We start from the raw sequence: 25,616 nt of genomic DNA, 5'->3' as shown, positions 1-25,616 counted from the left end.
CTCATTGTAGTTTTGATTTGCATTTCTCTAATAATTAGTGATGTTGAGCAGCTTTTCATATGTTTCTCGGCCATCTGTGTGTCTTCTTTGGAGAAATATCTGTTTAGGTCTTCTGCCCATTTTTGGACTGGGTTGTTTGTTTTTTTAATATTGAGCCGCATGAGCTGTTTATATATTTTGGAGATTAATCCTTTGTCCATTGATTCATTTGCAAATATTTTCTCCCGTTCTGAGGGTTCTTTTCATCTTGTTTATGGTTTCCTTTGCTGTACAAAAGTTTTGAAGTTTCTTTAGGTTCCATTTGTTTATTTTTGTTTTTATTTCCATTACTCTAGGAGGTGGATCAAAAAAGATCTTGCGGGGCTTCCCTGGTGGCGCAGTGGTTGAGAGTCCGCCTGCCGATGCAGGGGACACGGGTTCGTGCCCCGGTCTGGGAAGATCCCACATGCCGCAGAGCGGCTAGGCCCGTGAGCCATGGCTGCTGAGCCTGCGCATCCGGAGCCTGTGCTCTGCAAGGGGAGAGGCCACAACAGTGAGAGGCCCGCCTACCGCAAAAAAAAAAAAAAAAAGATCTTGCTGTGATTTATGTCAAAGAGTGTTCTTCCTGTTTTCCTCTAAGAGTTTTATAGTGTCCGATCTTACCTTTAGGTCTTGAATCCATTTTGAGTTTATTTTTGTGTATGGTGTTAGATAGTGTTCTAATTTCATTCTTTTACATGTAGCTGTTTTTTCCCATGTAGTTTTCCCAGCACCATTTATTGAAGAAACTGTCTTTTCTCCATTGTATATCCTTGCCTTCTTTGTCATAGATTAGTTGACCATAGGTGCGTGGGTTTATCTCTGGTCTTTCTATCTTGTTCCATTGATCTTTGTTTCTGTTTTTGTGCCAGTACCATATTTTCTTGATTAGTGTACCTTTGTAGTATAGTCTGAAGTCAGGGAGTCTGATTCCTCCAGCTCTGTTTTTTTCCCTCAAGACTGCTTTGGCTATTCAAGGTCTTTTGTGTCTCCATACAAATTTTAAGATTTTTTGTTCTAGTTCCGTAAAAAGTGCCATTGGTAATTTGATAGGGATTGCATTAAATCTGTAGATTGCTTTGCCTAGTATAGTCATTTTCACAATATTGATTCTTCCAATCCAAGAACATGGTATATCTCTCCATCTGTTGGTATCATCTTTCATTTCTTTCATCAGTGTCTTATAGTTTTCTGCGTACAGGTCTTTTGTCTTTTGTCTCCCTAGGTAGGTTTATTCCTAGGTATTTGATTCTTTTTGTTGCAGTGGTAAATGGGAGTGTTTCCTTAATTTCTCTTTCAGATATTTCACCATTAGTGTATAGGAATGCAAGAGATTTCTGTGCATTAATTTTGTATCCTGCTACTTTACCAAATTCATTGATTAGCTCAAGTAGTTTTCTGGTAGCATCTTTAGGATTCTCTATGTATAGTATCATATCATCTGCAAACAGTGACAGTTTTACTTCTTCTTTTCTGATTTGGATTCCTTTTATTTCTTTTTCTTCTCTGATTGCCGTGGCTAAAACTTCCAAAACTACGTTGAATAATAGTGGCGAGAGTGCACAACCTTGTCTTGTTCCTGATCTTAGAGGAAATGGTTTCAGTCTTTCACCACTGAGAATGATGTTGGCTGTGGGTTTGTCATATATGGACTTTATTATGTTGAGGTAGGGTCCCTCTGTGCCTACTTTCTGGAGAGTTTTTATCATAAATGGGTGTTGAATTTTGTCAAAAGCTTTTTCTGCATCTATTGAGATTATCGTATGGTTTTTATCCTTCAATTTGTTAATGTGGTATAGTATACTGATTGATTTGCATATATTGAAGAATCCTTGCATTCCTGGGATAAACTCCACTTGATCATGGTGTATGATCCTTTTAATGTGCTGTTGGATTCTGTTTGCTAGTATTTTGTTGAGGATTTTTGCATCTATTTTTACCAGAGATATTGGCCTGTAGTTTTCTTTTTTTGTGACATCTTCATCTGGTTTTGGTATCAGGGTGATGGTGGCCTCATAGAATGAGTTTGGGAGTGTTCCTCCCTCTGTATTTTGGAAGAGTTTGAGAAGGATAGGTGTTAGCGCTCCTCTAAATGTTTGATAGAATTCACCTGTGAAGCCACCTGGTCCTGGGCTTTTGTTTGTTGGAAGATTTTTTAATCACAGTTTCAATTTCAGTGCTTGTGATTGGTCTGTTTATATTTTCTATTTCTTCCTGGTTCAGTCTCGGAAGGTTGTACTTTTCTAAGAATTTCTCCATTTCTTCCAGGTTGTCCATTTTATTGACATATAGTTGCTTGTAGTAATCGCTCTTGATCTTTTGTATTTCTTCAGTGTTAGTTGTTACTTCTCCGTTTTCATTTCTAATTCTGTTGATTTGAGTCTTCTCCTTTTTTTTCTTGATGAGTCTGGCTAACGGTTTATCAATTTTGTCTTCTCAAAGAACAAGCTTTTAATTTTATTGATCTTTGCTATTGTTTCCTTCATTTCTTTTTCATTTATTTCTGATCTGATCTTTATGGTTTCTTTCCTTCTACTAACTTTGGGGTTTTTTGTTCTTCTTTCTCTAATTCCTTTAGGTGTAAGGTTAGATTGTTTACTTGAGATTTTTCTTGTTTCTTGATGTAGGATTGTATGCTATAAACTTCCCTCTTAGGGCTGCTTTTACTGCATCCCATAGGTTTGGGGTCATCGTGTTTTCATTGTCATTTGTTTCTAGGTATTTTTTAATTTCCTCTTTGATTTCTTCAGTGATCTCTTGGATATTTAGTAGCATATTGTTTAGCCTCCATGTGTTTGTATTTTTCACAGATTTTTTTTTTCCTGTAACTGTTATCTAGTCTAAAGCTTTGAGGTCGGAAAAGATACTTGATACGATTTCAATTTTTTTAAATTTACCAAGCTTGATTTGTGACCCAAGATATGATCTATCCTGGAAAATGTTCCATGAGCACTTGAGAAGAAAGTGTATTCTGTTGTTTTTGGATGGAATGTCCTATAAATATCAATTAAGTCCATCTTGTTTAATGTGTCATTTAAAGCTTGTGTTTCCTTATTTATTTTCATTTTGGTGATCTGTCCATTGATGAAAGTGGGGTGTTAAAGTCCCCTACTCTGAATGTGTTACTGTCTATTTCCCCTTTTATGGCTGTTAACATTTGCCTTATGTATTGAGGTGCTCCTATGTTGGGTGCATAAGTATTTACAATTTTTATGTCTTCTTCTTGGATTGATCCCTTGATCATTCTGTAGTGTCCTTCTTTGTCTCTTGTAATAGTCTTTATTTTAAAGTCTATTTTGTCTGATGTGAGAATTGCTACTCCAGCTTTCTTTTGATTTCCATTTGCATGGAATATCTTTTTCCATCCCCTCACTTTCAGTCTGTATGTGTCCCTAGGTCTGAAGTGGGTCTCTTGTAGAGAGCATATGTACAGGTCTTGTTTTTGTATCCATTCAGCTAGTCTGTGTCTTTTGGTTGGAACATTTAATCCATTTACATTTAAGGTAATTATTGATATATATGTTCCTATGACCATTTTCTTAAGTGTTTTGGGTTTGTTTTTGTAGGTCTTTTCCTTCTGTTGTGTTTCCTGCCTAGAGAAGTTCCTTTAGCGTTTGTTGTAAAGTTGGTTTGATGGTGCTGAATTCTCTTAACTTTTGCTTATCTGTAAAGGTTTTAATTTCTCCATCGAATCTGAATGAGATCCTTGCTGGGTAGAGTAATCTTGGTTGTAGGTTTTTCCCTTTCATCACTTTAAATATGTCCTGGCCGGCCGATTCTTAACCACTGCACCACCAGGGAAGTCCCAGGATTAGTGAGAATTTTAATTTCCATTTTTTCATTTCCTATATTTTCAGATATTTTGCTACAGCATATAGGTGCAATCTGGGTTCATTTATTTGGACTTTTTAATCACAGAAATAATACATGCTTCTTATTCAAAAATCAGAACAAAAGCGTATAAAGTAAGAACAGAAGCCCTCACCAGCTTGGTCCTTCTTGCCAATCCCATTCTCTAGGTATAATCACTGTTACTAATTTATTCTTAATTTGCTATGCATAACCCTCCAGACTTTTTTCTATACACACACAAGTTTGTTGTTTTGTGTTAACAAAAATCGGGTTAAATTACACAAATTTTTCTGCTACTTGATATTTTTTACTTAATCCTGTGTCATAGATATCTTCTCATGGTAGTACACAGACATGAGCTCACTCTTCTTTAGTGTTCATTTGAATTTTTTTCATGTGTTTACTCTTGCAAACATCATTCATGAGCATCCATGTACCTACATCTTTGAGTACTTATACAGATATTCCTGTGGGAAAGAGAGGTAGAAATAGAATTGATGGGCTCTTAAATTTTTAATCAATGGAAAAATTACCTTCCTAAAAGGCACTATTTTACATTCCCACCAACCACTTCCTCACCCTCTCACTTTTGCCAATTTCAAAAGCAAGAAAAGAAAAGCATTTTATTGATCATTAAAGAGGTCAAACATCATTTTATATATTTATTGACCATTTTTGTTTGTCTTCTGAATTGCTTGTATATATTCATCATTCATTTCTCCCCCTTGGGTTTTTTGGTCATTTTCTTATTTGTAAGACAGCTTTATTTATTATTGATGTTAACTTTTTGTTATATATGTTGCTAATACTTTGTGCCCGTGTCTTTTTAACTTTGTTTTTTGTATCTTTTATTTTGCAGAGGTTTTTAACACATATAACTTTGAAAATAACATTTCAAAACAAAAATAGTTGTAACTGCAGTGGATATTCACTAAATATCTGTCAAGTGGCTTCACCTTCTATTTCGACTTGTTTTACTTGTGAACAACCCACAGAAAGGAGACTTGGTGTTTTCTGTTTCATGTAGAACTTCTCCTTGATCTTTCTTTTTAGTCTATCTTGAATAATTTGGGGGCCCTAAATATAAAAGGATAGTCCACTCAGTATTTCAGTCAGCATTGCTCTTTTCCTTAGCACCCCTTTTTTTTTTAGCTTAGTTCTGTCAATTAGATTTTTGATCTGCTTATCACTCAAAAAGGGTCATTGTCAGTTCCTTAGAATAACCTGAACCGCATCCTCCCCATAAGTAATGTGTAACAATATATGTTCCTTCCCTGCCAAGTGGTAATATTGCTTCTTATAAAAATGCATAAGACCTACTAGAGAATGGACTTGAGGATATGGGGAGGGGGAAGGGTAAGATGGGACAAAGTGAGAGAGTGGCATGGACATATATACACTACCAAATGTAAAATAGATAGCTAGCGGCAAGCAGCTGCATAGCACAGGGAGATCAGCTCCGTGCTTTGTGACCACCTAGAGGGGTGGGATAGGGAGGGTGGGAGGGAGGCAGATGCAAGAGGGAAGAGATATGGTGACATATGTATATGTATAACTGATTCACTTTGTTATGAAGCAGAAACTAACACACCATTGTAAAGCAATTATGCTCCAATAAAGGTGTTTAAAAAATGCATGAAGAATAGATACGTGTATATGTATATCTGAGTCACTTTGTTGTACACCTGAAACTAACAGGACATTGTTAATCAACTATACCCCACTATAAAATTAAAAGTTTTAAAAGATGCATTTGAAGTGTGTAAAGAACACAGAACTGCTTATGAGAAGAACACAAATTTAAAGCAGGCTTAAGCAGGAAATTCCCTGGCAGTCCAGTGGTTAAGACTCCACGCTTCCAATGCAGGGAGCTCAGGTTCGATCCCTGGCCAGGGAACTAAGATACTATGTGCCACGTGGCCAAAAAAAAAAAACCAGTAGTAAGCAGTTCAGGGATGTGTGTTTGCTCTCTAAAATTCCAGGTGGGCGTCATCGATGCACTTATTGACCTGAATGAGCAGCTACTGCAGAGCTCATTTCCGAACAGCAGCAACCTGGGCTCCAGAATGCCTGTGACTGTCTGCCTCTTTCACTCCCTCAACAACATAACGAAAACTAGTGAAGCAAGTCGGCAAAGACCCAAGGACGACATTGAGCAGGTAGGTACAGTATGTGCTGGTAGCCAACTCCATTCGGAGACATTTTCCTCTTGACAGGTCAGGTATCATACAGCCTCTCCCTAGACCTCTAGAGAACCCAGCAAAGTAGGCACCACTAGGAGACCCCTCTGTCAAGCCTGCTCCAGGCTCTTCCTCTCAACCCCATCTGTGAGCTGAGACCACCTGTTGCTGAAATCCAGTAAAAAGAATTCATTAACGTGGTAGGTACATAATAAATACTCCACTAAATGAATTATATTTACTATTCACATGGAAAGATGTTCAACATCACTAGTCACTAGGGAAGTGCAAGTCAAACTACCATGAGATCCCACTTCACATCCAAAAAGACAGACAATAACAAGTGTTGGCAAGGAGACAGAGAAACTGGAACACTCGTACGTTGTTGGATTGTAAAATGATGATACAGCCACTTTGGAAAAGAGTTTGACAGTTTTGCAAAATGTTAAAAATGGAATTACCATGAGGCCTAGCCATTCCACTCCTTGGTATATACCCACATATGTCCACGCAAAAACTTGTACACTTATGTTCATAGCAACATTATTCAAACAGTCAGATAGCCAAAAAGTAGAAACAATGCAGGTATCCATGATCAGATGAATGAATAAGTAAAGTGTAGTATGTCCTTATGATGGAATATTATTTGGCAAGAAAAAAAGAATGAAGTGCTATACAAGCTACAACATGGATGAACCTTGAAAACACTATGCTAGGTGAAAGAAGCCAAACGTAAAAGACCATATATTATGATTCCGTTTATATGAAATGTCCAGAAGAGGCAAATCTATTGACACAGAATGTAGATTAGTAGTTGCCTAGGACTGGGGACAAGAGAATGGACAGTGACTGCTACTGGTTTCTGGGTTTATTTTAGGGAAGATGAAAATGTTCTAACATTAGATCATGGTGATAGTAACACAACCCTGTGAATATACTAAGAAGCACTGAATTGTATACTCTCAACGTGGGAATTGTATGTGTGAGTTGCATTGCAAAAAAGCTGTTTTTAAAAAAACATTCGTCATAAGCAGGTCTAGGGCAGCTTATATCATGGGGCAAAGAAATATTTCCCTGGGGGGCAGCTTAGTTGATACAAAGGATAAGGAGTCTTTAGCCAGACTGCAAGTACTTTCCATGGATCCTTGCAATGAATGTCACCTTTTGTTACATCACTGTCAAGATCCTTGTCCCCTTTTCTGCCCTCTCAAACCATGATTTCACTAACAATACCCTGAGGTTACACAGTCAGCTGCTATTTCCCTCTAAATGCAGGTAGAAAATACACTGGAAATGTCCTTGCTGAGCCTCAGGAGGATCCAGGAAGCACTTCTACAGCAGAATTGGTGTTCTGAGCCCACAGTGACTCTGACCTCTTTCGCTGCTACCCTGTTGCTGAGCAGGTAACAGGAGGAAGGAACGGGGAGAGTTTTGTTTTAGATTTTTGATCTTTAGAGAACACACAGAAATTGATTTTCATTTAACTTCTTTTTCATTAGGCAAAACATATCAACTTTGCCTCTGAGCTCTTACACCTTCGGTTCCCCAGCACCTGTGAAGTTAGGCTTTCCATCAGCGTCAGTTTTGGAGCAGCTCTTGAATAAACACCCAGGAGTTAACATCCAAGTGAGTGTGAAATTGATTCTGATCAGAATGAACATGGGATTTGATGGCTGTAGGCATTTGGGCGAAAATGTAAGCTGACCAGACCCAATGAGAGAAGGTTGTGTGCGTTTAGTTCTGTTTCGCAGTGGCAGGAATGGAGGCCTCTTAAAAATGACCCACTATAGAGGTTGGGAGTATTAACAGACTTCGAGGTATAACTAAGCTTCTGGCTTATGATTTGGTCTCAATTCTTCACTATTTATACAAAGCTGGAAATCTCTAAATAATCATCAACTCAATATACCAACCTGGTTACATCAGTATATTTAATTTCTTTCAGCAACTACCTAACAAATAGAAGTAAGATTGTTGCCTTATCCTGGAGAACAGAATTCTTACTTCCTGGTAAAATGAATCCTCCAGGTATAAAGATATAAAAAATAATAATTCTGAGGGTCATAAGTAAATGACTCATCTTTGTTTTTTATTTTTTAATTATTTATTTATTTTTGGCTGCATTGGGTATCACAATTTTTATTTTTAAATTTTTTGTATATTTCGTCTTTCATTAACCAATTCTTCCTTGTATGATGTTATAATGAGAAATATTATTTCATTTAAAATATTAGTGGAGAATTTGCTGGCAGTCCAATGATTAGGACTCCATGCTTCCACTTCAGGGGGCACGAGCTCGATCCCTGGTCTTAGAACTAAGATCCCACATGCCTCACAGCGTGGCCAAAAAAATATGTGTACGTATTAGCAAGGGGAAATCCCAACATTTACTGTATGGTATCTGATACCTTATTACCTATTAGGGTGTTATTTATAAATATTTTGGCAATTGATGGAACTAGAGTGTTCTTGTCTCTAAGTAACAGGACTAGCTTTCAATCCCTTCAGAGATTTTGATGACAGGAAGTTTGTTGGAAGCATCGGAAGTGTATTACTAAGCTCTAATCATAAATTGCTCCAAGTCCATGATTTAATGGAAGATATCAATGTATGACTTGATTATTAGGGAATAAAATAGAAGGACATAGGAATTCCTGGAGAATAGGATGGAAGTCTGCAACAACTTGAAGGAAATCCTTTTAGATTTATGGGCGTGCCATTGTTTTGTTACTCACGTCATTACTTAGGAACTCTACAAAGAGATCTACCTTACCCTTAGAAGAACGTTTTAGGTCTGAAACTATATTCTCTCCCTTAGCGCCTGGCACTGCTAACATTCACAGAGGAAGACCTAGCAAGTTGCATTCCATTATCACTAAAAGGAGACTGAAAGGCATCAATGGATGGACCACCTTAAACTTGAAGATTGACGAATTCTCTCTTATTCTAGATCGTGCTGTGGAGAAACGTGAGCACGGGCACCCATCCCACCAGCCTCAACGTGAGCGCAGACTATTTTACTATCACAGTGAATGTCACTTCCCTGGAGAAATCCCTCATAGTGTGCGTGGAGCCTGAAAGCCCCCTTTCAGTGACGCTGTACCTGGGGTTCCAGCACCAGCCTCACCACACACACTTCCACCTGGACGTCTCCCTGCCAAAGGAGAAGGTGTCACAGAAAGGTAAACACCAACAAGATGTCCTAAACTTACTTTAAAATGCATGCTTTTCTTTTTTTTTTAACTTTTTATTTTGAGATAATCGTGCTATTGTAAATTCACATGAAATTGTAAAAAGCAAAACACAGAGCTCTCACAAACCTTCCACCTGTCTCCCCTAATCTTGCATAACTATAGTAGGGTGTCACAACCAGGAAGTGAAACTGACACAATGCACTGATCTTACTCGGATTTCACCAGTTTTAAAAGCTCTCCTGTAATCACTTTTTAAGTGATTCTTCCTGTTTAGCAAAGCTACTGAGACAGCAGCTGTCACTGCTGGGCAGAATCCTGTCTGCGTCACCAGCAGGCTCCTTGCTCATTCAGAACGTGCACCCCGTCCTACCTACTGATCTTGGCAATAAAGTCATGTCATTTGGAGCTGGAAGGGATCTTAGAGGTCCTTTGGTCCAGATTTTGTGTTTGAGAGATGAGAAAACTACATCGATTGGGTGACTTGCCTCAGCCCTCAGCAGCTACCTGACAGAGCCGGGCCTGAAACCAGGCCTCTGACACGCAGACCAGGTCTCTCTCCCTGGAACCACTCTGTGCCTGCCCCTGCATCACTCTTGGGTTTCTTTTGTTACCTAGGTCTTCTAGCTACTCTGTTTTGTTTTGGTTTTTTTTTGCGGTACACGGGCCTCTCCCTGTTGTGGCCTCTCCCGTTGCGGAGCACAGGCTCCAGACGCGCAGGCTCAGCGGCCACGGCTCACGGGCCCAGCCGCTCCCTGCCATGTGGGATCTTCCCGGACTGGGGCACGAACCCGTGTCCCCTGCATCAGCAGGCGGACTCTCAACCACTGCACCAGGGAAGCCCTAGCTACTCATTTTGATGTGTGATTATTTCGTTTTTCTAAAACTCATAATACATTCTAATTCATTAGCCCTAAGTCTTCATTTATGAAAAGCATATGATTTTTTTTTTTTACTGGAACAGGAGTCATCCAAAGCCCCAGACTATATCACCAGTCATTTTCTTTAAAACCATTTGTGATTCTAGGCTTATCATTTCCCCATTTGTAAAATAAAATAATGATAATAATAGACCCTTCTGAAGAAAGGTTCTAATGCTATTTTTACCCCCTTTGAAAGGCAGCTAAGTACTCTTGTTTGTTCTCAGATGAGCAATATACACGGGTGCTGACTCCAGAGAGCCTGCAGTATGGGGTTGGCACCTACTACATAACAGCCCTGTTGAATAGAAGTAAGGAGGGTGCCCAGCAGACGCCCGCCCTGTTCCCGGTGGTCACTGCCATCACCCAGTCTTATTTCTGGGACAGCGGCAACCACGTGGAGGAGCAGCGGATGCCAGGTCAGAAGCTGCCCACTTGTGCCTTTCTCCCACGTCGGCTGGCAGTAAACTCAGTGCTGTGTCATCTCATTTGGGGCGGCCCAGAAAGGAAAAGCATTGGAAGGGAAATAAATCAGCCTGGTTAAAAGGAGGGAGGCGTGTGTATGGTGGGCTGAGAGAACGTGTCTCTTTGGAGCAGCCTTCTGCTTTAGATTTGTCATTTTTTCCCCAAACATTAGTCCAGGGTGAATCTGACAATCTACATAAAGTAAGGCAAGTGGTATATGGAAGCTGATCAATTCTACAAGTACTAAATATGCGGACGGTAAAATGAGGCCGACTTTCTGCTATATAAAAGAGAACTTTTTTTTTTTTTTTTTTTTTTTTTTTCGGTACGCGGGCCTCTCACCGCTGTGACCTCTCCCATTGCGGAGCACAGGCTCTGGACGCACAGGCTCAGCGGCCATGGCTCACGGGCCCACCTGCTCCGCAGCATGTGGGATCTTCCCAGACCGGGGCACGAACCCGTCTGGGCAGGCGGACTCTCAACCACTGCGCCACCAGGGAAGCCCTAAAAGAGAACTTTTATTGCTTCTCGGCCTTTTGGCTAAGATCAAGTGTAGTATCTATTTATATCAATTTAATATCTGATACATCCTCTATTCAAGGACAATATAGCAACTGGATTTTTGGAGCAGGGAGTTGGAATAGGAGCTTGCTCCATTCACTCCAAAAAAAAAAAAAAGAGAACGTGTGTACTTAAAAATAAGCTGACAGATTCCTGTACATTCTAAGCCAGGTGGGGACAGACTGTCACTTCTGCAGTTACTGCCTTGTTCCAGGTGTCTGACCACTTTAAAAGGGCGCTATACATTTTCACACTAGTGATCCTGTGAGATCCTGTCTGGTTTCATGTGCCCAAAGAATGTGCTGTAAGCGTCTGGAAATCCTGAGGCAGCTCTTCCTAAAAGGTCTGATAGGGCTTCCCTGGTGGCGCAGTGGTTAAGAATCCACCTCCCAATGCAGGGGACACGGGTTTGATCCCTGGCAGGGGAAGATCCCACATGCCACGGAGCAGCTAAGCCTGTGCACCACAACTACTACGCCTGCGCTCTAGAGCCTGCGAGCCACAACTACTGAAGCCTGCATGCCTAGAGCCCGTGCTCCGCAACAAAAGAAGCCACCGCAATGAGAAGCCTGCGCACCACAACAAAGAGTAGCCCCTGCTCACCGCAACTAGAGAAAGCCCGTGCGCAGCAATGAAGACCAAACATAGCCAAAAATAAAAATAAATAAATAAATAAATAAAATTTTTAAAAAAAATGTGAGAGAGTGTTATCCAGATTGAGAACAGAAGGAAAGAGGATTCCCTGGAAGGCTTCCGCACCATTCATGCAACCCCTCAGACTGGGAGCTTGTTAAAATGCAGAGTCTGTGGCAGTAAGTTGGGGCGGGCCGAAGAGTCTGCCTTCTGACAAGTGTCCAGTGCTGCTCGGCAGGGAAGCCCCACGGAGTAGTGAGGTGGGGGAGATTTTCTTCTCTCCCAGCAGTGGCCACTGAGTGCAAAAGGCATCAGGACATTTCCTGCCTCCTTGAAGCCTTTGTTATTTGGACTCCATGAAAGTATCAGAGCTCAGAGTGCACGATGAGAATTCCTCCAACGGCCAAAAGTGGACTGGGCAACCAGAACTTAACCATGTTCTGTGGAAGGAAGTCAGTTATCCTGACAGCATTTTTGACTTTTCATCTACAAAATCAGGTGTGGAATTGGTACCTTCCATTCATTTGCTTAGTGACATTTTAAAAGATATTTTTTATAAAGGAATGTTACAATATATGAAAAGTTATAGGGAATAATATGGTTAAAAAATTAAAGACACTACTCAGCTTTATCACAAAGTTTGTATTTTGCTGTATTTAGTTCAAGTATTTTAAAATTTAAAAAAACACTGGGATAATGGAAGACCTGGGTCTATCCCTTTCCAACCTCATCTCCTCGCTCTTACCAAAGGGTCACCCCTGTCTGGAATTTGGTATATGTGTTCATTCTTTTTTTTTTTTTAAAGGATCAATCTTTTTTTTTTGATGTATTTATTTATTTGACTGCATTGGGTCTTCGTTGCTGCACGCGGGCTTTCTCTGGTTGCGGCAAGCGGGGGCTAATCTTCATTGCGGTGCACGGGCCTCTTATTGCGGTAGGTTCTCGCTGCATAGCACTGGTTCTAGGCATGCGGGCTTCAGTAGTTGTTGCACGCAGGCTCAGTAGTTGTGGCTTGCAGGCTCTAGAGCGCAGGCTCAGTAGTTGTGGCAAACAGGCTTAGTTGCTCCACAGCATGTGGGATCTTCCTGGACCAGGGCTCAAACCTATGTCCCCTGCACTGGCAAGCAGATTCTTAACCACTGCACCACCAGGGAAGTCCTATGTGTTCATTCTTTCAACAGATATTTATTGAGATCTAATACATTCCAGACCCACATATAGGAACTAGTGTTGAACAAGAATGTCCTCATGAGCTTACTTTCCAGTGAGGGAGGCTGACAAACTGGATTCATGAATGGTGGTTTGCACACTTTGGGTCTTTGTGTAAATGGTACAATACTATTCTTTTTTTTCTTTTTAAGTTTATTTATTTATTTTTTGGCTGTGCCTCATGGCATGCAGGATCTTAGTTCCCTGACCAGGGATCGAACCCGTGCCCCCAGCAGTGGAAGCACAGAGTTTTAACCACTGGACCACCAGGCAAGTCCCTATTATATCCTTTTTTAACTTGCTTTGTTCGTTCATCATTCATCCAAGTTGATGAATCCAGCTTCAATTCACTCATTTTTAACTGCTGTATAGCAGTCCATCAGTTGTGGGTTTTTTAAATTATTTTATTTATTTTATATTTGGCTGCGTTGGGTCTTCATTGCTGCACGTGGGCTTTCTCTAGTTGCGGCGAGCAGGGGTTACTCTTCGTTGCGGTGCAAGGGCTTCTCATTGCGGTAGCTTCTCTTTTTGCGGAGCATGGGCTCTAGGCACCTGGGCTTCAGTAGTTGTGGCATACGGGTGCAGTAGTTGTGGCTCGCGGGCTCTAGAGCACAGGCTCAGTAGATGTGGTGCGCGGGCTTAGTTGCTCCACGGCATGTGGCATCTTCCCTGACCAGGGATCTAACCCGTGTCCCCTGCATTGGCAAGCGGATTCTTAGCCACTGTGCCACCAGGGAAATCCAGCAGTACATTAGTTTGCCTCTGCTTACTTATTTGTTTGTATGTTCTGCTGTTACTGGACACACAGGCTGTTCTGATTTCTCCTAGTTGTAAACAGTGTTGACAGAGACATCCTTTTTCACATTTCCTTGTGCACATGTGCAAAATTCCCCCAGGATATACATTCAGAACTGGAATCACAGGATTCAAGGAGTTTTGCTTCTTCAGTTTTACTAGATGTTGCCGAGCTGCTGTGCCCATCAGTTGTCCCAGTTTACACCAGCAGAGAATAAGCGATCAGACCTTGTTTCCCAAATCTAAATGGCTGTGTTTGTTTTACATGTGTCCCTTCCTTAGCACGCCAGTTAGAATCAATGTCTTGACTGTTGGGCCAGGTTGGGCCACAGAGCCCACTTTTGAGGACACAGTGTCTATGTAACCACCTGACTACTTTGGCGGCAGTTTCTTCATTGTGCCTCGGACAGTGAACGTGGAAGACAGAGCTGAGCTGTTCCTTCGCGTGACCAGCAACACCGTCGGGGTGTCCCTGCTGGCCAGCCTTATTGGAGTCTATATGCTCATATTTGTGTGGACTTGGAGAAAGGACCAAGCAGATATGCAGAAGGTGATGAGACTTTGATTCCAAAAGCTTTGCCACAATGTCTTAAGTATGTGGAACAAGATGAAAAAAGAAACAAAAACTCTTCATCAAAAGAGGCAGGTGGGAGGGCCTCCCTGGTGGCGCAGTGGTTGAGAGTCCGCCTGCGGATGCAGGGGATACGGGTTCGTGCCCCGGTCTGGGAGGATCCCATATGCCGCGGAGCGGCTGGGCCCGTGAGCCATGGCCGCTGGGCCTGCGCGTCCGGAGCCTGTGCTCCGCAACGGGAGAGGCCACAACAGTGAGAGGCCCGCATACTGCAAAAAGAAAAAAAAAAAAAAAAAAAAAAAAAGAGGCAGGTGGGGGCTTCCCTGGTGGCACAGTGGTTGAGAGTCCGCCTGCCGATTCAGGGGACACGGGTTCGTGCCCCGGTCCAGGAAGATCCCACAAGCTGCGGAAGCGGCTGGGCCCATGAGCCATGGCCGCTGAGCCTGCGCGTCCGGAGCCTGTGCTCCGCAACGGGAGAGGCCACAACAGTGAGAGGCCCGTGTACCGCAAAAAAAAAAAAAAAAAAAAAAAGGCAGGTAGAGACTTCCCTGGTGGCGCAGTGGTTAAGAACCCGCCTGCCAATGCAGGGAACATGGGTTCGATCCCTGGTCCGGGAAGATCCCACATGCCACAGAGCAACTAAGCCCATGCGCCACAACTACTGAGCCTGCGCTGTAGAGCCCGTGAGCCACAACTACTGCAGCCCGTGTGCCTAGAGCCTGTGCTCTGCAACAAGGGAAGCCACCACAATGAGAAGCCCGCGCACCGCAACGAAGAGTAGCCCCTGCTCACCGCAACTCAAGAGAAGCCCGCCCACGCGCAGCAACGAAGACCCAATGCAGCAAAAAATAAATAAATTAAATTAATTTTAAAAAAAAGAGGCAGGAAGCATGGTGCTTGGTAGTGTAAGAATTCAAGTGAGGCTTCTCTTAAATTTCTCTTCATATCTTCTGGCTCAAGGCCCAGGGACTTAACTCTTTATCTCCATTATTTTTTCTTTTAGCCAAGGTTGAACCCTCATATGATTCATTTAGGTTGAGAATAAGCCAAAAGAAAACACCCAGAGAACTTAACTATAATCAAATGCAAGTTTATCTCACTTAATACATTGGATATGAAAATTATGTGTAGGTCAAGTTATAATTTAATGTAATGGCAATATATAGGAAGCCTATATATATATTATTTATTATTTTTTTTAACTTATTTATTTTTGGCTGCGTTGGGTCCTCGTTGCTGCGCGCAGGCTTCCTCTAGTTGCGGCGAGTGGGGGCTACTCTTCATGGTGGTGTGAGGACTTCTCATTGTGGTGGCTTCTCTCGTGGCGGAGCACGGGCTCTAGGCGCGCGGGCTCAGTAGTTGTGGCACGCGGGTTTCAGTAGTCGTGGCACGTGGGCTTCAGTAGTCGTGGCACGCGGGCTCTAGAGTGCAGGCTCAGTAGTTGTGGCGAACAGGCTTAGTTGCTCCGCAGCATGTGGGATCTCCAGAATCATGGCTCGAACCCATGTCCCCTGCATTGGCAGGCAGATTCTTAACCACTGCACCACCAGGGAAGCCCAGAATCTTTATTTTGAAACAAAAAAAATCCATTGATGACAGCTTCTTTCTAATTTGTGTTCTATATCTTTCTTATTCTTATATTTTCCTACATGTGGAAATTCTAGAATACACAAAGTATCCATTTCTTTATGGCTGTTGGTCTAGAATTACCATTTTTAGTAAATGAAAATACAACAGTTAAATTTGGATTTCCAATAAATAGTGAATGCATTTTTAGTATTATAAGTATGACCCCAAATTATTCATCATTTGTCTGAAATTCACAGTTAACTGCGTGTCCTGTATGTTATCTGATAACCCTTTCTGGGCGGGTGGGAGGTGGAGATATTTAGAGCTCCAAGACCCGATCAGTTGATTCCATGAATATTTCATTTTACAGACATAAACCCTGGAGTGTCAGCCCTTATTCCCCCCTTTTGTCACTTACCTTAGGTCTGCTTATCTGTACATCTTCTCCCCACACCTCACCCTCTCTTTCCACAGAGCTGCCTAAGCTGCCGCAGTGCATCCTCCTCTTTCTAACTGGAGGATGCAGGGATCTGTACTAAGTGAAGATTTGCTAGTTTTCTTGGTTCTGCTTTTTCCTGCAGGTGAGGGTCACTGTCCTGGCTGAGAATGGCCCCAGCTCTCAGTTCCACTACCTTATTGAGGTCTCCACGGGCTATCGAAGAAGGGCTGCTACAACAGCTAACGTTAGTGAACTACATGTTCCTCATTTGTTACCTGGTGTCTTCTGCCACGTGAGGTCCAGTCTGACTTGGTAATATCCCTGTGTCCAGTTGTCCTTTACAAGGATCCCAGGCAGTGATCTTTCCTGGTTCTAGACTGTACACCTGAAGAGCTCCTTATGCTTGTCTCAGACCCCAAGACTTCGTTTACTTGCAGTGTTCTCTGTCCTCATCTTTCTCCTTAGAGATAAACCAGAAGGATCACGTTATAACGTCCTAAACTGTATCCTCCGTTGTCACGTTCTAGGTGGTTGTCACCCTGTATGGATCAGAGGGGCAGAGCGAGCCCCACCATCTTTGTGATTCCCGGAAAGCAGTCTCTGAACGAGGGGGACTGGATGGCTTCCTCCTGGGCACTGCGTCTTCTCTGCGGGCATTACACAGCCTGCAGCTCTGGCATGACAGTTCTGCCGTCAGCCCTTCTCGGTAAGTACCCGTATCCGGCTGGCACGTTGCTTCTTCTCTGTGGATCTTTAGCATTCTGGGGAAAGACCTGCATGGCTTTACGATAAATAACTATAATGCTTTGGGCCAAATAGTAACAACTGACTGTTAGATTTTAGTTTCAGAGCTGTCTACACAGAAGAAACCCTGGAAGGAAATATGGAAAATTAACAACACAATGTTTTACAGGTGGTAGAATGATAGATTTTTTTTCCATTAAATGTTGTCATGATGGTGAGCAGCAAATAATAACAATGAAATAGTGCCTGAAAGTACCATAAATTGAAAGTATCTCTAAATATGAAAACTATCTTCAAAGAGTAAATTTAGTAAATGACTATATACTGACTATACTTTGGGTCAAAATGAAGAGTTTAAGGAGAGGGGAAGGAACGGAATTACAGTGTGAGATGTGCCTACAGAGCTAGAGAGAGAAGCGGTCAGTGATGAGTGCGTGCACCTGCCCGGTGCTAGATCCAGATGATTCTGCATCTTCCTTCAGCGGCACTCTAAGAATTAGGAGAGGTGGGTGGAGAAACTATTGAATAGATGATGAAAATTAATTAAGGTTGAGGATTATTGGCTTGTTGGGATTAGGAAAAAAGAAGGGAATGGAGTCAAAGATCTCAGGCGGTATTCAAACAAGTCAGTTGCTGAATATTGGCCACCTGAAAAGAGGATGCTGCTTGCCTAAAATTGATAGCAAAAGAAGTCCTTCCCTGCTAGGCTAGATACACCAACCACTAGGCCAGGATAACCTGATAATTTGCTTGCTGCTTCCATTCTGTTCAGGTATCTACAAAGCAGTTTGTTGCACTATCACTCCACTTTCATTTATAAAGGTAAATAATGTATAATAAGCACTTGAAAGATACTCAGCATCATTAGTCATCAGGAAATGCAAATTAAAACCACAGTGATAGCACTAAACACCCACCAGAATGACTGAAATTAAAAAGTCTAACAAAACCAGGATTTGGTGAGGGTGGGGAGCAGTTAGAGCTCTCACACACCGCTGGTGGGATGTAAAATGGTACAGCTGTGGTGGAGGACAGTTTGGCAGTTTCTTGTAAGGTTAAACATACATTGACCATGTGACCCAGAAATTCCACTCCTAGTTATTTACCCAAGGTAAATGAAAACATATGTCCACTCTGACACATATGTTCATAGCAGCTTTATGAATAATGGCCCCAAACTGGAAACAACACAAATGTCCATCAGGTGAATGAATAAACAAATGTTAGTATGTTCATTCAATGGAATACTACTCACGACAAAAAAGAGCAATCTGCTGAGACACACAGCAATGTGGATGCATCTCAAAAAACATCATGCTGAGCAAAAGAAGCCAGACACAGAAGGAGACATACTGTACAATTCCACATATATGAAATTCTAAAAAAAGCAAATTATAGAGACAGAAAGCAGATCAGTGGTCACCTGAAGCCAAGGGTGAGCCTGAGGGGGGCTGACTGGAAAAGGCACGAGGGAACTTTTCAGGGTGATGGTGGTGGTGCTTAGTACACAAGTGTATACATTTGTCAAAATGCATAGAATTTTGTGCATTTTAAAGGGGTGCCCTTTATCATATGTAAATTATACCACAACAAAGTTGATCTTTTTTTAAAGTATATGTATAAGTCTAGCGCTATATACACTAAATTATTACCAATAGTTATTGCTGGGTAGTAGGATTATGAATTTTTAAGTTTTTCTTCAGGGTACTTTTAGGTATTTCCAAAAGTTTTTAACAATAAATTTGTATTATTTTATAATTATTGGAAGTACATTTTTAAATTTAAGTACCTATTTCTTGTGGGTGGTGCCATATAATTCTGTCAAGAGAGTTGTAAACAGGTGCCACATGGTTGCTTTGTCATTCTGAGTCCCTAAGTAACTGCAATGAGCAGAACCACACCATCAAAAACCCCTCCCACTGCCAATTAACCCATGATATGCATGTAACATGAAGATATAAACCTTTGTTTTTTTTTAAAATAAAGCTATTTCTCTTAGAGGAAACACTTAAAGGAATTCACACCTATATAATATTTTCCACTTTTCTTACTCTTATCACTGGTTTATATCAATTCTAATTTTATATGTGGTCTTTAATTATAATATTTTTTTAACTCATAATGACTTTATGCTCCTAGGGATAGAGATGCTGTCTTATTCACATTTGTATTCTCAAAAGCTCATACAGTGCCAAAATTATAGTAGGACTCAATAAATATTTGTTACAATTGATAATTAGTCAATATTGTAACAATAAATATTTGTTACAATTAAATTATCAGAGTTACCTGTTCACTTCTAGAGCTTCATATCAGCTTGTTATTAAGGCTCTTTTGAAAACTTTCTTTAGTCAACATTTTTCTTTCTTTAATTGCAAAAGTAATAGCTGTTTGAATGCAAAAAACTTGGAAAACACAGAAAAGCAAAAGAACTACCCACCCCCAATAAAAAACAGATGGCCAGCATTTTTTCTTAGGAAATGACAATGCTTTCTATATCTTTCTACTAGTCATACTGAATGCATTAACTAGATTTTTCTAACACACATTAGAGTCTCTGTTTCTCTTCTGTATGAAAGACTAAGAGAGTAAAAGCACAAAAAACCCATGACTAGTTTCTCACCAATCAGAAAATGAGTATTTTCTCCTTTTTTATACTTTGCTCTTAAATGAAAGCTTTAATAGTAGCTAAATTTATCTTTCTGTGAATGTGGTTTTCCTTCCACAGGCTTCAGGATTGTAGTTCTTCTTGCTTCTGCTGTCTGCCCTCTGGTGGATGAGGCTATCTAGGAGGCTTGTGCAAGTTTCCTGATGGGAGGGACTGGTGGTGGGTAGAGCTGGCTGTTGCTCTGGTGGGCAGAGCTCAGTAAAACTTTAATCCACTTGTCTGCTGATGGGTGGGGCTGGGTTCCCTCCCTGTTGGTTGTTTGGCCTGAGGCGACCCAACACTGGACCCTATCTGGGCTCTTTGGTGGGGCTAATGGCGGACTCTGGGAAGGCTCACGCCAAGGAGTACTTCCCAGAACTTCTGCTGCCAGTGTCCTCGTCGTCACGGTGAGACACAGCCACCCTCCGCCTCTGCAGGAGGCCCTCCAGCACTAGCAGGTAGGTCTGGTTCAGTCTCCTCTGGGGTCACTGCTTCTTCCCCTCGGTCCCTATGCACAGACTACTTTGTGTGTGCCCTCCAAGAGTGGAGTCTCTGTTTCCCCCAGACCTGTCAAAGTCCTGCAATCAAATCCCACTAGGCTTCAGAGTCTGATACTCTAGGAATTCCTCCTCCTGTTGGCAGACCCCCAGGTGGGGAAGCCTGACGTGAGGCTCAGAACCTTCCCTCCAGCGGGTGCGCTCCTGTAGTATAAGTGTTCTCCAGTTTGTGAGCCACCCACCCAGCAGTTATGGGATTTGATTTTATCATGATTGCGCCCCTCCTACCGTCTCACTGTGGCTTCTCCTTTGTCTTTGGATGTGGGGTATGTTTTTTGGTGAGTTCCAGTGTCTTCCTGTCGATGATTGTTCAGCAGTTAGTTGTGATTCCTGTGCTCTCGCAAGAGAGTGAGCGCACATCCTTCTACTCCGCCATCCAGCAGTAGCTAAGTTTAAATCAAATGCAACTTAGTCACCTGTGATTTTATAAACTGCCTCAGTAAGAGATTCCCAGAAATATTTTAGCTTTAAAGCAATCTGTACTCCTTGCACAGAAAATAATTTCCAACTAAAATTAAGCAAGACTTTTGACCAGAGAGATTTGAATGGTTTCATATAGACTCTTGGGGAAGTAGCATCCTTACAGTAAAAGAGGAGATTAGCTGACTAGGTACAGATGAAATCAAACAGGCTGAACAATTAGGGGTCCCCGAGGTCAAGTTTGTTGATGGTTGAAATTAGGGGAGAAGGTAGACACATGGTAAAACTCTGTGGTTGGAAAGAGGATGCAATTTCAGGGCCTGTGGCTCTGAAGCCAAGACGAAGCCACAGCCCCAAATAGGACAAGTCATTAATGTAAACATTAAAGACCACTCCCCACCTCACCTCCCAAAGACACCCCCTCAGACCCTGGTAATTAAAGATAGAGGCAGATAGGATGCTTACAGAGATGGCAGGGCACTGTCGTCACATGTGGAACAAGAAAACTTAAGGAATACAAACACACCCTGAACTATTCCTAGGTTATGGAAGTCTGCATTCTGGTGTTTGGTACATGAACTCCCTTAGAGGTTGGGAAGGAAAAAATGGGATCAGCTCTGGTTTCTTTCTTTAGTTCTTGCCCCATGATGAAACAGAATCCATTTACTTGGACACTCACTGTCAGTGAAAAATTACTTCTTTTTTAAATTAATTTTTGTTGCAGTATAATTGACATACAACTTTATATTAGTTTCAGGTCTACAACATAATAATTCGATGTTTGTATATATTGTGAAATGACCACCACTATAAGTCTAGTTAACAACTGTCACCATACATACTTAACAAAATTTTGTTTTTCTTGTGCTGAAAGCTCTTAAGATCTACTCTTGTAGCAACTTTCAAATATGCAACACAATATTATTAACTATAGTCACCATGCTGTACATTACATCCCCATGACTTGATAATTTTATAACTGGAAGTTTGTACCTTTTGACTCCCTTCCCCTGGTTCACCCAGCCCTCCACCCCCCCACCTCTGGCAACCACTAATCTGTTCTCTGTATCTATGAGCTCGGTTCTGGTTTTTTTTTTTTTTTTTTCTTTAAGCCTATTTGATGAACTCTGGTGTTTTGTTTATTTATTTAGTTTTGGCTGCACCGGTTCTTAGTTGCAGTATGCAGACTTCTTAGTTGCGGCACATGGGATCTAGTTCCCCAACCGGGAATTGAACCTGGGCCCCCTGCATCTTACCCACTGGACCACCAGGGATGTCCCTGGTTTTGGTTTTTCGTTTGTGTTTTGCTTTGTTTTTACATTCTACATATAAGTGAGATCATACAGTATTTATTTGTCTTTCTCTGACTTATTTCACTTAGCTTAATGCCCTCTATTCACGTTGTCACAAATGGCGAAATATCATTCTTTTTTATGGCTGAATGATATTCCATTTGTACATATACCACATTTTCTTTATCCATTCAGCCATCAGTGGACATTTAGGTTGTTTCCCTAAGATTACTTCTTATTACAGCAACTGATTCGTGCCCACCTTCCTAACATGATTGTCTTTATTTTACTATAGGTATGTAAATTGTCACTGACATGGCAGGTAAAAGGAAATGGCATTTCCTGTGCAATTGTTGGCTGGCCATGGACCTTGGAGACTGTGAGCGTGACTGGATCTTCATACCGGTCTCAAAGAAGGAGCTCTTTTCCTTTAGGTACTCTTGAGAAATTATGGTGCGCTACATGTCTCTGAGGCTCTGTTCATTTTCTTCACTCCTTTTCTTTCTGTTCCTCAGATAAGATAATTTCAATTGATCTATCTTCATGTTTGCTGATTCTTTCTCCTGCCTGCTCACATCTGCTGCTGGGCCTCTAGTGAATTTTTCATTTCACTTATTGTATTTTTCAGCTGCAGTCTTTTTATTTTTCCAGCTGCAGACTTTCTATTTGGTTCTTTTTTTTTTTGTGGTATGCAGGCCTCTCACTGTTGTGGCCTCTCCCATTGCGGAGCGCAGGACGCGCAGGCCCAGCGGCCATGGCTCACAGGCCCAGCCACTCCGCGGCATGTGGGATCCTTCCGGACCGGGGCACGAACCCGTGTCCCCTGCATTGGCAGGGAGACTCTCAACCACTGCGCCACCAGGGAAGCCCTCTATTTGGTTCTTTTAAAAAATAATTTCTGTATCTTCATTAATACTCTCTGTTTAGCATTCTCATTTACTTTCCTTTAGTTCCTTGATACGATTTCCTTTATAGTTCTTTGAAGATATTTAAAATAGCTGATTTGAAATCTTTATCTAGTAAACCCCGTGTCTTGGCTTCCTCAGCAGTAATCTGTTGACTTGGGTTGGGGGGGTGTGTGAGAGAGAGAGAGATACTTTCTTGTTTCTTTTCATGTCTTGTGATCTTCTGTTGAAAACTGGACATTTTAAATAATAGAATGTGGCAACTCTGAAGATCAGATTTCCTTCCTCTCCCCCAGTATTTGTTGTTCTTAGTGTTTGTTGTTGTGTAGTGTCTAACTAATTCTGTAACATCTGTGTTCTTTGTCATGTGTGAAAACTGAAGTTTCTGCTCAGTTAGCTTAGTGGTCAGCTAATAACTAAGACAGAGGCTTCTTTAACTGCCTGAACCAGTGAGCCTCCCAGTCGTTGCCGAGGGGTTTGCATGCATGTTGTGCCAATGCCTCTAGCACTCCGCAAGGCAACTGACAGCTCTGCTTCAGCCTTCACTTCCTGCTTGCTGAGAGCTTCCGGGTCATCCAGGGGTAAAAGCGTAGGGCCTTCTCAGGTATTTCCTGAGCATGCATACAGCCCTGGGCATGCATGTGGCCTTCTAGGTTCCCAGGACTGTGTCAGAGCTTTTCAAAACTCCTGTGGACTTCTCATTTTCCAGCTTTTCCATTTAAGCTTTTTGGTTAGCCTATTGTTTGCCTACCATATCAGGCAGCTGTGAACAATCGCCTCTGAATACTTTTGACAGTGCCCTCAGGGAAAAAGCATTTTTCACTGGATGAGCCTCCAGTCAAATCAGATAAGGACAGCCTTGCAAGTGGAGTTTTCCAAGGAACTATCAGACAAATCAAATAATGACAGTTCTCTGGGAAAGGAGGCTTTTAAGGAGCTCCAACCCCATTCTCCTCCCTCTAGTGACTGCCAGGCTGCTGGATTTCACTGTGATGGAAGGCTGTTGGTTTTCAAGGTTACCATGGAGCTAGAGAAAGGGAGCTGGGAAAATAGGGCAATTTAAAATGCCACAGGGCTTCCCTGGTGGCGCAGTGGTTGAGAGTCCGCCTGCCGATGCAGGGGACACGGGTTCATGCCCCAGTCCGGGAAGATCCCACATGCCGCGGAGCGGCTGGGCCCGTGAGCCATGGCCGCTGAGCCTGCGCTTCCGGAGCCTGTGCTCTGCAACAGGGAGGCCACAACAGTGAGAGGCCCGTGTACCACAAAAAAAAAAAAAAAAAAAAAAAGCCACAAAATTCACTGTTCTTACTAATATTCAGCCATTTTTCTTGAGTAAACACTCCCAGGTTAACACAAACCTTTGGTTATTTACCTGAGTTCTGAAAATTTTGATTCTGGCTTTTTAAGAGAAGTTTTATCATTGCTTTTATGGAGGAATTTTCAGAGGTCTTTACTCCACCGTTTCCACTGACCCAAATGGATTTAGACAATTTACTACTTATAGCAGTAGTAGCAACCAGAGCAATATTTTGTGTCAGTTCCCGGATTCGACAGGGTGATGTAATGAGAGCCAGGTGTTAGCTGCACATGCAATGGAGGTGCATCACAAAAGAGGAACCTCAAGATTAGGAGACTCTGATCTGATATACCAGCTGCCAGAAAACCTGCCTATCCTTCCCTGTAGAATGAGACATTTTCTTCATTAGCCTGGAATGTAGGGAAATCTCTCAAGGGCTGAGAAGAGGGCATTTCTATCTTTGTTACCCTAGAATGTCTCTGGGGAGTAGGATGTCTCTATCTTTACAGTCTGGAAATGCAAATAAGTTGGCTCCAAAAAGAGTTCCTGACTGTCTGTTTTCAGGGCTGTCTGCTTATACAAAGATACTTGAAAAGATAGTCCAGGACACAGTTTTTATTAATGCCTAAATGGGAAGCATTCATGGAGAATTGCCTTCCAACACTGCCTCTGTTATGTCAGTCTAGCTGTCATTCTTCTAAAGTATGTTGTCTTTTCTCTTTTTAATATTTTCTCTTTATCCTTGATGTTCCAAATTTTACCATAATTCTTTTCAATGTAGATTCACTGTTCATACTATTTAGTACTCAGAATGTACTTAAATTTTTTTTTGTTGTGGTAAAATACACATAACATAAAATGTAGTGTTGATATACAGAATCATGTCTTAAATTCGCAGAAATTCTCAGATGTCACTTCTGAAAATATTGCTCCTCTGACATTGCTTTACTCTATGCTGGAGCCTCTCAAACTATCCTCCACGTTTTTAAGCCGCTCTTGCGTGCATATCTTTTTTGTCTCTCTGTGATGTGTTCTGGGTGAATTCTTTCATACTACATTTCAGTTCACTAATTTTCTCTTTATCCAGGTCCCTTTCTCCTAATTTTTTTGTTTTGAGGACCATATTTTTCAGTTTCAAGAGTTCTAATTTATTTCTGTTTTTCATAATTTTTTATTATTTTAAAGTGAACATTATTCCTTTACTTGTATCTTTGAGCAACCTGAAATACTTAGTCTTTGTCAGACTGTCCCATGAAATTAATTTCTTCTGGACTGAATTACTGATTGTGTTGGCTGCCTTTCTTAGCATTAGATTTCTTCATGTGTTTAGGAATTTGGGGTTGTAGGTTGG

General features: G+C 41.6%; 1 protein-coding gene across 1 annotated transcript in view; it reads left to right on the top strand.

Annotated features, from left to right (window-relative positions):
• Nucleotides 1-25,616, top strand: part of PKD1L3 (polycystin 1 like 3, transient receptor potential channel interacting) — a 67,927-nt gene that overhangs the window by 13,819 nt on the left and 28,492 nt on the right. Inside the window, 12 exon segments of the mRNA XM_081215999.1 lie at nucleotides 5,853-6,033; nucleotides 7,330-7,453; nucleotides 7,550-7,676; nucleotides 9,001-9,232; nucleotides 10,389-10,554; nucleotides 10,556-10,580; nucleotides 14,145-14,193; nucleotides 14,196-14,374; nucleotides 16,546-16,647; nucleotides 16,931-17,109; nucleotides 22,359-22,367; nucleotides 22,369-22,497. Coding sequence (XP_081072125.1) covers nucleotides 5,853-6,033; nucleotides 7,330-7,453; nucleotides 7,550-7,676; nucleotides 9,001-9,232; nucleotides 10,389-10,554; nucleotides 10,556-10,580; nucleotides 14,145-14,193; nucleotides 14,196-14,374; nucleotides 16,546-16,647; nucleotides 16,931-17,109; nucleotides 22,359-22,367; nucleotides 22,369-22,497 — 1,502 coding nt within the window.

The sequence above is a fragment of the Mesoplodon bidens genome (genome assembly GCF_964165515.1).
Source record: "Mesoplodon bidens genome assembly, chromosome: 18".
Classification (NCBI taxonomy): Eukaryota; Metazoa; Chordata; class Mammalia; order Artiodactyla; family Ziphiidae; genus Mesoplodon; species Mesoplodon bidens.
Note: the sequence above shows the minus strand (reverse complement) of the source record. Positions and strands in the feature narration are given on the sequence as shown.